Source organism: Cebidichthys violaceus, unplaced genomic scaffold (assembly GCF_023349555.1).
Source record: "Cebidichthys violaceus isolate CVI_PGR_0920_01 unplaced genomic scaffold, fCebVio1.0.p SCAF_14, whole genome shotgun sequence".
Classification (NCBI taxonomy): Eukaryota; Metazoa; Chordata; class Actinopteri; order Perciformes; family Stichaeidae; genus Cebidichthys; species Cebidichthys violaceus.
Genome location: NW_027176307.1, coordinates 11,939,353 through 11,951,886, shown reverse-complemented (window position 1 = coordinate 11,951,886; position 12,534 = coordinate 11,939,353). Strand labels below are relative to the sequence as shown.

The 12,534-nt window shown below is 39.1% G+C and overlaps 1 protein-coding gene across 1 annotated transcript; it reads right to left on the bottom strand.

Annotated features, from left to right (window-relative positions):
• Positions 1-4,311, bottom strand: LOC137870827 (C-C motif chemokine 4-like). Its single transcript, XM_068708277.1, has 3 exons — positions 4,180-4,311; positions 449-560; positions 1-214 (listed from the first exon to the last, which is right to left on the bottom strand). Exons 1-3 carry the CDS (start codon positions 4,262-4,264, stop codon positions 118-120), a joined length of 294 nt encoding a protein of 97 aa, XP_068564378.1. The 5' UTR covers positions 4,265-4,311; the 3' UTR covers positions 1-117.
• Between the last annotated feature and the right edge of the window lie 8,223 nt (positions 4,312-12,534).

Genomic DNA, 12,534 nt, shown 5'->3' with positions numbered 1-12,534 from the left:
TCTTTCAATACATCATTTGAAACCACATTAAAAAAGAAGGGTTTTTTTGTTTATTTTTAAGCTAACATAGAAATCTAAATGAAGATAAATCACCGATCCGCCTTTTTGAGTTTGGTGTTAGTTAGTTTGGAGCCTCTCTTTGGCCTTGATGATGAACTTGACCCACTGCAGAGACGGGTCGGCACAGATTCGAGCTCCGTTCTTCATCCTGAAGCTAAAACAGACACAAAAAAACGTTTATTTCAAGCAGATACTCTACATTTGTCACCATTTGTTGCTTATCTATTATATCTAAATCTGTATTCACACTTATGCCTGTACATAATAACTAGGCTGTACGTTTGCTTACATTTCTGGATGTCTGTACGTGAATCGTGTGTTTGTTCTCTTCTCTGCGTATGAAGTGATTTATTGGTTGAAGTTTAATAACAGGAGCTAAGACACTCACGAGACACCTTCCACTGAACACCGCTCGTCTGTGAACTTGTAGCTCACCACCTTGTCCTCACTCAACCGTGTGGAGATGAAGTCAAAACAGCACTTGTTTGGACCAAAGCTGCCTGGGAAACAAATAAAGACACAGAACATGCCATGAACATGTCGAGAGACTGAGTGGTATCCAACACAAACCATCACATCGATATCTTTTTGGCTCATTTTCCAATTTACAGTTTGTACTCATTAGAGAATAATTCAGCTGTGGTTTGACTCTGATATGACTCAACTTTTGCTAAAACAAAAACAAATGACTTTAAATGCTCTTAACTTACTAGTATTTATGTTTAAAAAAGGTTTTGCAAAATCTTTTAATAATGTTTTTAGACCTTTCCCCTCCTGACGTCTCAAAGGCATTAGGCTGACTCAGCCTTTAGTAGCTTTTCTTTGTTTTTATCTCATTTATTTTGTATTATGGGACCTTATCATTGATTATTTTGACCTGTTATGAGGTAATACTTAGAGTAATTAGTCCCTGTCGCGGAAAGAAAATATCCTGTACGTATGAGTCTTTTGCTGCTGAAATAAAGAATACCAAAGACCAGAGGTTCCCTTCTGTATATTTATTTTCTGCGCAGAAAAGGTTCAATCATCACATCAGAATGCGTACAGTCTCAGTGAGGAAGAACCTCGAAAAAAAAATGAACAAGCTTTCTTTATGCAGAATGAGCAAAGGTGGGGGCCGATGGCCAATGTTACAGACATTTCGGTCTCAGACTTTTGGTCTCAGACTGAAAGGAACAACAAGCAAAACAAACGGCCAGCAACCAAAACAAGAGGCCCAAAGGCTTTGGCGCTGGGATATTCTCATACAACAGTCTCAAAACACAGTTATCTATGTGAACAGGCAAGAGAGAATACTTCTTTCCCACAACAAAGACACAGTGGTGCAGTTCAACAAAGTTCAGAGCAGAAGTACTTATGCATGCATACAATATACTAATATACTCAATAGAAATATATACTAAGTAGAAACATATACTAATATACTCAATAGAAATGTATACTAAGTAAAAACATATACTAATATATATATATATACTACGTAAAAAATACCATTACATCCCCTAGAGAGATATTAAGAAATTCTGATGGTGACCTGAAGATAGATTTGACCTTTTACAGTTTTTTTCAATCGCTAACAAGCGCTTACCCATACTTCAGATACTTTTTCTAAACTCTTAACACAGACTCACACCTACAAACCACAATTGGCGAAATGGATAATTTTCTTCTCAAAAACACATTTTGTTAAATATATACTAACTCTTCATTTCAAAATAGAACACATCTTTCTCTGCACACACTAACTTTACCAAAACACTGGAAATCTGACTCAAAATGAAATTATTCTGTCAAAGAATAACTCTTGTTTTCACTTCACAAGGTCCTTCCAGTCAATCAAAGTACACCAGGTTTCAAAATACTGGCTATTGCTGACATTACAAAAACTGCATAGACTTTTATGTTTCAGTTTTACAGGTATTTGCATGCAAAACATGCAATCCACTGTTTTTACACTAAATTTCTTGGTTGGGAACTGTATGTCCACATGTAATGTTCACATTCAAAAGCATTCCAGTAAAAACCAAATCAGTTTTTTTTTCCCTTTACTGTTTACTACAGGAGGTACAGTATAAATACTGTTTACTGTATGATAGAACAGAAAAAGTTTTACAGTATTGCTTACAGTGAACAAAATATCCATGAAACACACAAGAGCATTCTGAACAAAAAAACAACCGCAAAAAGCCCAGATAAAAAGGGGGGGAACTAAAAAAAGGACTTCAAACCATGTTGTTATTGCTTGCGAATGATGGAAAGCCACATTGTCCCAGGTGATTACAAAGGTCCTCATGTTTTCACCCTCCTGATCCTGCTCTGGAACCAGGCGCTGGTGGAGATCATTGAGAAAGGCAAGGAGGCGCTCGGTATTGTAGGGTCCAACCTGACATCTGTGAAGGAGTAATCCTGCATTTGCAATTGCTGCACACATGGTAATGTTTGCCCCTCTCTGTCCTGGCACATAAACTGTGGCCCTTTTTCCAATGACATTTCGTCCACGTCGACACCTTTTGGCCAGATTGAATCCTGCCTCATCTATGTATATGAATTCATGAGGGGCCTGGTTGGCCTCCAATTCCATAACTCTCTGAAACAAAGTTTATGTAAATCATGTCATTACTGTATACCATACTGTACTGTAACCTATTACTGTGTAGGTTACCTACTTGAAAAGTGCAAAGCTTATAGAACTGGACATTGAATTGAATATACACTATACCTGGACATATTGTCGTCGTAGCTCCTTGACTCTCTCACTGTTCCTCTCAAAGGAAACAGTGTAGAGCTGCTTCATCCGCACTCTGTGTTTGGACAATGTCCGCGTAATGGTTGTGAGGCTGATGCTATCGATATTGTCAAATATCCCATGGTCCTCCACAATTCTACTTTGAATTTCATGCAGTTTTATTGCATTATTTGCAACAACCATTTCTACAATGGCAAGCTCTTGATCATTAGTGAGGAGCTTTCCTCTTCCCCCAGAGGGAGGAAGACGTTGCATTCTTTAGAGGGACAAAAAATTCAACATATGCATTACTGTATGGCCTTATTGACATGTCAAGTGAGAATAGAAACAATCCATGTAAAATGCAATACTTACCTGTTGGTTTGTTGAAAGATGCGTATAATGGAGGCAACCGTTGACCACCTCAAATTGGGCTGCACTCTTTCACCAGCCTCTCTTAGTGAAAGACCGTGGTTGATTACATGGTCAATGATAGTGGCACGAATTCCATCACTGATTACTGTTCTTGCAGCCCTTGGAATGCCACCACCACGCATTCTTACACCTCTACCTTGCCCTCTCCTTGGGCCTGCTCTTCTCCCTGGCCCTGCTCCTCTCACTGCACCTGCACCTCTTACTGCATCTCTCACTGCTCCTGCACCTCTCACTGCTCCTCTCACTGCTCCTCTCACTGCTCCTGCACCTCTCACTGCACCTCTCACTGCTCCTGCACCTCTCACTGCACCTCTCACTGCTCCTCTCACTGCTCCTGCACCTCTCACTGCATCTCTCACTGGGCCTGCTCTTCTTCCTGGGCCCCTTGCTCTTACTCTTCCTCGTCCAGACATTACAGTGTTTGTCTTTTTCTGTTTCTGTTTCCAAAAACATCACTCCTCAAAGTCCTCCTTTTACTGTATAAGTAATGCCACTGAGTCTAAGCCAGACTGGAATCAGCTGTGGTTTGCCCAATTTACCCAACATAAATCAGCTGTGTGTCAATTATTCAATTGTTTGTTTATTATCAGCTGAGATATATTGTTTTAGAACTGATATCATTGCAGAAGAGGTTTTTAGACTGTATCTAAGGTTTGGAATATTGTTTTTGCCATTGTGGGATGTTGTGTGTTAACATTCGTAAATAATACAAAAACAATCCATAATTTTGTTGGGAGGTATAGCTTGTCTGTTAAGAAAATGTAAGCATTGTGGAAATGTGTTCACTGACTGCATATTGTTTGAAAACAACATGAAATGTGTGAATGGTATGGCCACAAAAGACCGATGCTGTGCTAATTGTGTTTAGAGTTTTGAAAATGTGACCACTGGTTGGACAAACGCTTGGTAGCGCCTGAAAAAAACTGTAAGAAATAAGAAGTGGCATGCAGACAGCTTACCTTGATATGCCAGGACAGCGAGAGACGAGAAAAGCAAGGTACAGGTCATCAGAGTCAGGGGGTTCTTCATCATCATCATCATCATTATCTTCAATGTCCTGCACGTCTGGCTTGTTGTCTTGAAGACGTCTTCTTTCTGTCCGCTTCACTCATAGTCCCTCACTTTTATTATGCTGTGTGTGTGTGTGTGTGTGTGTGTGTGTGTGTGTGTGTGTGTGTGCGTGTGCGTATGCGTGTGTGTGTGCGTGTGCGCGTGTGCGTATGCGTGTGCGTGTGTGTGTGTGTGCGTATGCGTGTGCGTGTGTGTGTGTGTGTGCGTGTGTGTGTGTGTGTGTGCGCGTGCGCGTGCGTGTGCGCGTGCGCGTGCGCGTGTGCGTGTGTGTGTGTGTGTGTGCGTGTGCGTGTGCGTGTGTGCGTGTGTGCGTGTGCGTATGCGTGTGTGTGTGTGTGTGTGTGTGTGCGTGTGTGTGTGTGTGTGTGTGCGTGTGTGCGTGTGCGTATGCGTGTGTGTGTGTGTGTGTGTGTGTGTGTGTGTGTGTTCCATGACATACATCATGAAGACCATATCCTGAAACTACCCAGCATGCAAACTGCGGTCATGTGGTCAACACTTCTCAGTAAAAAGTGAGAGGCGGGGGACAGAAGATGTTGTGTTGTGAGAACAGGTTTGATGAAATAGAAAACATATCCGTACCTCAGTAATTTTGTGTGTGTGTGTGTGTGTGTGTTTGTGTGTGTATGTTTGTGCAGTGTGCAGATGCATGGTGGTTTAAAGTTCCTTTGCCTATCGCTGGTTCATGTGTTGTGTTTTTTTTAAAGGATATGGTTTAAAATGCTGAAACATGATGAACATTATCTTTTGATGTAAGTAATTTAACAAAGTAATGTGCATAAACAACACCAAAAAAGTCTGTTCTAAACTTTTATTGGAGACGACAGTCTGTTTACAACAAGTCTCTCTGTGACTGGTGACATTTTAAGAAGATGTGATTGTTTGTTCTATGTTTGCTCTCTTTGTTGTATTGATTATTTACTGTATGTGTTTTTCACAGCACTTCTGTGAAATGGGGGGGGGGGGACAACTGTGGGACAAAAATATTTCTGCATGGATTTCTTTATTTAAGGTCATATTTGACTATTTTGATGTCATTAATACTGACTAATAATAAAGAAAACAATAGATGAGGTCAATAGAATTACAGAAAAGAAGAAGAATGTAGGGAACCACATGGAGCAATGATGTAATAAATTAGGGGTGCAGCATTAATATGCATTGGTATGTTTTGGGGGTCTAATAAAAGCTTACGTATGTCATATATATATATGTTATATTTTTGTATGAAAAACATAACCTTAGAGATTTTTGACAGGAAATGAAGGGACGGAGGTGGGAAGGGCCCCCAACTGGACCGTAAACCACTTGTTCCCCAGTTAAGTTCTAAAGTGAGACACACACAAATCATCATGAACCAACTACATATTTGTATCGCTAGTTTAATTCCCAGCTGAATGTCAAGTGATAAGAGCTCCAGATTCTATATACTGTATATATATATATATATATATATATATATATATATATATATATATATATGTATATATGTATATATATATATATATATATATATATGTATATATGTGTATATATATATATATATATATATATGTATATATGTATATATATATATATGTATATATATATATATATATATACGTATATATATATATATATATGTATATATGTATATATATATATATATATATATATATATATATATATATACGTATATATATATATATATATATACGTATATATATATATATATATATATACGTATATATATATATATATATATATATACAGTATCTCTGTGTGACTTGTTGGCTCAGAACAGATGTGTATGTTTTTTTGTTGCATTTAAGGTTTGCATATTTGTATCATGTTAGATCAATAACACAGACACACTGACTGCTGCAGAAATGACCTCTCTGCAACCTCGAAGTGAAACCTGTGGTTTGTAACAGAGGAAGCGGTGTAATGCAACAAGAACGCACTGACACGGACGTGCATGTGCAAACAGTAAAATATCTCCTTCAGCAAGCAAATTTGACTTATTGATACCTTTATATTAAAACAGACGTGTGTTAGACACAGTTTATTATATATAGGCCTAGAAGGCTCAAAACCTTTAGGATAATATATAAAGAAAATACATTTTACAATGATTAATAAACAGCCGATAACCTCACGTCTTGTCAAATCCAAATATTCTCAAAGGGGAAGTTTTCCAATTTTTATTTTGATATAACAGTTGTATAAAGCCTTCTGCGGCTTCAGGTGTAAATACTGAGAAATTTGCTCTGAAAGTGTGAAATGGAAAATCCATCTTACAAATTGCGGTGATGCGGTGGAGATGATGGAGAAGAGGACGTTATTTGCCAACGTGAAAATGTGTCCTAATATGAACATTCCAACAAAAACATCTCTTCAAACAAATGAGAACAAATGTTGTATTATGTGATTTTCATTATATTTACCTCCTTCTGACCTCAATATAACACTTTACGGTAACTGACATTAACTGAGTGACCACTCGGCAGCAGCAGAGGAATGTGGAGAGTTAGAGTTCATTTATTTTAGTCTTTGGTGTTTCTCTCTTTTTGTTTTTTTGTTTCTTCCAGTCACATTTTAGTTGTATGTATCTGTATGTGTGTTAGGTTTAACACCAGAAAGGCCGATCTGAGTAGAGAAATTGTGTGTTTGATAAATCATAGAGGGACATTTGAAAATCTCAGATATTTTTACTTGGGATGTGTCAAATGTAGTCTTTTTATAGATTTAATAGGATAGGAACTTATTTATACATCACAGGAAAGAAGAGAAGCAACTGAGGGTAATAATGCTTCTGTCATTTTTTGTTAAATGGACTGTCAACTTCAAAACTACCGTTTTTATTACCAGTGTGTTTATATTTCAGCTTTTTTTTTTACTGAGAATACATCCTGTTAAGGAGGAAAATGTTTAGCAAACAATAACTACCTCGCTGCACATCCTCTCCTCATACTGGCTCTTGACCAGTTCAGATAACAGACGCCCATTCATCAAGTGATTCAGTATTCCCTGCGTTTTCAGTCAGCCGGCTCTCCGGGGCGACTACCCTGCCTGCAGAAAATGCTCAGCACTTTCGCACAACAAAGCAAAATTAGACAATTAAAGCACAAAGTGTCCCGGCTGAAAAAGTCTTGAAAAAAATGCAGAATTAAACCACAAGTGGAGCGAGGATTCGATGGTGGGAAGTGACCTAGAGCCTAATCCATATCTAAGAATGAAACACTGATAGTGACTGATCCAAAAAACTGATATTAAAACTTCCCAACAACGCATTCCTCTGCCATGAAGTGGAAAACACTTTCTCGACTGCTATAAAAACTGTAGGGATCTTTGAAGTTAGATGCACTTTAGTACAGTACTGCATGGAAATCCACTCAAAGGAGTATTCCAGCCATATAGTATTGCACTTAAGTGTAGTTTGTTAGGTTGTGGAACTCACAAGAGACAAAAATGGTCAAAATGGAAGCATCAGAGGACAAAATATTCTAACTTTTTAATCCCCAGTAAGACTCAAGCTCCAAAAACACTGGATAATACACTTCCCATGATGCAACTTGATAGCGTCTTTCATCAGAGCCTCCTTGCCTGGTAAACATCATTATCATTTTATCTGCTAAAAATGTGTAACCTGAACTTGATGTGTAAAATCGGTAAGATCCCCTCTAAGTGACATTAGAATATAGATGTTTAGGATGTGCTCAATACCTTGAACTCACTGTTCTCATATTAATCATTAAGAAGAATATTGATGAATGGTTAACTTCCTAGCCTGAATAGATAAGTCGTCTTACAGTCTGGTGCCTGCTCTCTGTTAAAAAAAACAAAAAACATAATGTTCCTTAATGATAACGTATCCGAGAATTCCTCATTCGGACATCTCTTGCATAACAAAGATTAAAAACTCAGGAAACTGTTCCTGCATGTCGAGCACACGCACTTCCACTCACACGCATGCACACGCAGACATACAGGCGCACTTAATACAGGAAAGTCACCAAATTTGGCATGAAGTGAAGAAAAGGGACTTCAAAAATGCATTAAATGACAGTACAATACATAGACGTTCTTAACTTAACACAACAATGAACTTTATTCATCCACCCAAAAGAGGAGGAAGTAACGTCGTAGCAGTGGGTTAAATTTACTCTCAGTCAAAAGGTGATATATTTATGAAAATGGTTCCTGGTTTCCGAACAGTGATGTTTGTTATTTTAAAAATCAAAGGTCGGATTTGTTTGGCAAGCAAAAGCCACGAGAGATTCTCTGCAAAATGAACAACTTGAGATGCGCATATAGGTTGTAGCATCCCAAATAAATGAACTAATGCATCATGAGTGTGTGTGTGTGTGTGTGTGTGTGTGTGTGTGTGTGTGTGTGTGTGTGTGTGTGTGTGTGTGTGTGTGTGTTTTAACAGGATGTTGACCTCTTCCTTGGCCTCTGTGTTAGCCAGGAAGAGGTTCAAGGAACGCCACCAGAACTTGGGGTTACTTTTAAAACGAACAGACATTTTAACACACAAGTTGTTTCACTCACAGGATACAAACACGGCAGAGACGGCTGACCCGACACCAGGTCATTGTCATTGTCATTGTCTTTATTTTTGATAGTTTGTACCCGGATCTGTGCCACCTACACTAAGCTCAAACAACTTGTATTGTTAATTTATTATTAGATTATATTAGCTGGATTCATACTTGTACCCCTCACTGTTAACGTACTTGTCTTCTTAAGTTCACCTCGTGATTCGACTAAATTCAGAGATAGTTTGAATGAACCCTGGTGGTCACTTAGAAGAAGCAGTTTTGTTGAAATGTCCGTATAGTCGGAAAGTGTATTTAGTTTTGTTATCGTGCCCTGCTCTCACACCTTCTGTCACCATGGAGACAGGACGGGGGGGGGGGGGGGGGGGGCAATTAACAGGAGGGTGTCACCCCTCGGCCGACCCTGTGACCACTCCACCCTCAAGCTCGCACGCACTCACACGTCGAAGCAGCGATGAGTTGAGAGTCACAAGTGGATGCGTCACGGTACTCAACTACTGGAGTTTGAGTCAGGTTCAGTCCCCGGTGATGGGAAGCTGGTGAGGGATCATGTCGCTAAACTTGCGGGAATAAATCTGGGGAGATAGTTGGTGCCTGAAGAGGCAGGTACTCACAAGTACTGAGTATTGTCCCTCTGAGTATTGTCCACACAAGTACCCTGACTTCTTATCGGCACTGCCACCTCCTGGTGAGTCTCGGTGCTCACCACTAAATACCCGCGTAACTGTGTCTCTGTGTAAACACACGGCTAGCTTCATGCCTTTGGTATTCCTTCACTTTATCTAAATTAATCTGTAAACCAACAGATATCATATTATAAATTAGTTTATATTGTACCGTATGCAATATTTTAATTGTATACAAATCAGACTTCTTTTTGCAACCAGAGGAGTCGCCCCCTAATGGACAGTAGAAAGAATGCAAGTTTAAGGCACTTCTGCACTGGCTTCACTTTTCTGACCAGGATGTTGCGGCCTGAATAAAATGAATAAAAGAATACTTTTTATTATAAGGATAAATTGCACAGATATACCTATGTATACATCCAAGATACATGCGATGATTGTGTCATGCAACTGTTGAATTAGGCCACCTTTGTTGGTCCAAGTCAGGCGCTGGATTTAGTGTGAATTTGCACACATATGAGCACTTTGTACAGTGGATCATTGCAGAAGTCGCTGAACAGTCTGAGTTACATTAAGAAGAAATATAAATGCATTGAAGGAGACAATATGTTAGTACATACAGTGCAATCACAGCACATTTCTTATACAATGATTTCTGCAGTTTCTCACAAAGCTCACCAATGAATGAATCAAAAGAAACCTTAATGAGTACTTAATCAGATGTGATTTGTTTTATTGTTATAGTAATTTAATTTGAATGAATGTCCTCTGACATAAGTATGTATCATGTTGGTTTCCAATGCTTTTTGTAATACATGTTATTTTATAATTAAAATACATGTATTACTCATAAATCAATCTATTATATAAGATATTTATTAATATCAATGGGATGCAGCTGGTCGCTTTTTGATTTAGTATTTTTGAATCTTTTCTAAATGACGGTTGCAGGATGATGCTAGCTTGTGTTTACAACAGTCATGACAGTGAGATGCATGTGTGTGTTTTTTGAGAGCATCGTCCCCACCCTGCGTTCTCAGATACCAGCTCCCTCGTGTGTCTGGGTGTATACAGTTGTGGTCAAAAGTTTACATACACTTGTAAAGAACATAATGTCATGGCTCTCTTGAATTTCCAGTTATTTCTACAACTCTGATTTTTCTCTGATAGAGTGATTGGAACAGATACTTCTTTGTCACAAAAAACAGTCATGAAGTTTGGTTCTTTCATGACTTTATTATGGGTTAACAGAAAAAGTGATCAAATCTGCTGGGTCAAAAATATACATACAGCAGTGCTAATATTTGGTTACATGCCCCTTGGCCATTTTCACTTCAATTAGGCGCTTTTGGTAGCCATCCACAAGCTTCTGGCAAGCTTCTCGTTGAATCTTTGACCACTCCTCTTGACAGAATTGGTGCAGTTCAGTTAAATTTGATGGCTTTCTGACATGGACTTGTTTCTTCAGCATTGTCCACATGTTCTCAATGGGATTTAAGTCAGGACTTTGGGAAGGCCATTCTAAAACCCTAATTCTAGCCTGATTTAGCCATTCCATTACCACTTTTGATGTGCATTTGGGGTCATTGTCCTGTTGGAACACCCAACTGCGCTCAAGACCCAACCTTCGGGCTGATGATTTTAGGTTATCTTGAAGAATTTGAAAGGTAATCCTCCTTCTTCATGATCCCATTTACTCTCTGTAAAGCACCAGTTCCATTGGGAGCAAAATAGCCCCACAGCATAATACTACCACCACCGTGCTTGACGGTAGGCATGGTGTTCTTGGGGTTAAAGGCCTCACCTTTTCTCCTCCAAACATATTGCTGGGCATTGTGGCCAAACAGCTTGATTTTTGTTTCGTCTGACCACAGAACTTTCCTCCAGAAGGTCTTATCTTTGTCCATGTGATCAGCAGCAAACTTCAGTCGAGCCTTAAGGTGCCGCTTTTGGAGCAAGGGCTTCCTTCTTGCACGGCAGCGTCTCAGTCCATGGAGATGCAAAACACGCTTGACTGTGGACACTGACACCTGTGTTCCAGCAGCTTCTAATTCTTGGCAGATCCGCTTTTTGGTGGTTCTCGGTTGACTCTTCACCCTCCTGACCAATTTTCTCTCAGCAGCAGGTGATAGCTTGCGTTTTCTTCCTGATTGTGGCAGTGACAAAACAGTGCCATGCACTTTATACTTACAAACAATTGTTTGCACTGTTGCTCTTGGGACCTGCAGCTGCTTTGAAATGGCTCCAAGTGACTTTCCTGACTTGTTCAAGTCAATGATTCGCTTTTTCGGATCCATGCTGAGCTCCTTTGACTTTCCCATTGTAGCGTTTGTGGGCGTTTGTATCCAATGAGCCCTATTTAAATGGCCTCAGAGAAGTCACCAGCTGTAGTCACTCATAATCACTCACAAGAAGTTAAGAGGCCATGCTATGAAGCTCATTTCATTGACACAACTTTCTAAGTCACCAAAATTGCTAATTCATGTTGCTGTATGTATATTTTTGACCCAGCAGATTTTGTCACTTTTTCTGTTAACCCATAATAAAGTCATGAAAGAACCAAACTTCATGAATGTTTTTTGTGACAAAGAAGTATCTGTTCCAATCACTCTATCAGAGAAAAATCTGAGTTGTAGAAATAACTGGAAACTCAAGAGAGCCATGACATTATGTTCTTTACAAGTGTATGTAAACTTTTGACCACAACTGTACGTTTAATCCTGATGTATAGCTTCCTTTGTGCGTGCCTCTCCACCAGAGGAACACGCAGACGCACACAAACGCTCATATTTCACTGCTGACAGACGTCTTTTTCATTGACAAACCTGTTCGAGATTAACCGTGTTCCCTCCTGAAAAGATAAGATACCGACCCAAACCAGAGACAAACACGTTTCAGCTGTCTCTGACTCTTTCTACGCTCGCCGTCTTTCTCTCTGGTCTCTTTCCGGTTTTGTGTCATTTCTCCACAATTTCCAGGAAAGACTAAAATGCTGCTTTAAATAGCTGTCCTGTTTGTTTTTTCATTTATTTTTCCCATTGACAAATTTGTTTTCCTTTTTCTGTTTTTAGTTTTA

Excerpts from the sequence above, each read along its gene's own strand:
- LOC137870827 (XM_068708277.1), bottom strand. The coding sequence starts at position 4,264 with ATGATGATGATGATGATGAAGAACCCCCTGACTCTGATGACCTGTACC. Across the intron at positions 561-4,179 it reads CGCTGTCCTGGCATATCAAG|GCAGCTTTGGTCCAAACAAG; the intron begins GTAAGCTGTCTG and ends TTTGTTTCCCAG. Across the intron at positions 215-448 it reads TGTTCAGTGGAAGGTGTCTC|CTTCAGGATGAAGAACGGAG; the intron begins GTGAGTGTCTTA and ends TGTCTGTTTTAG.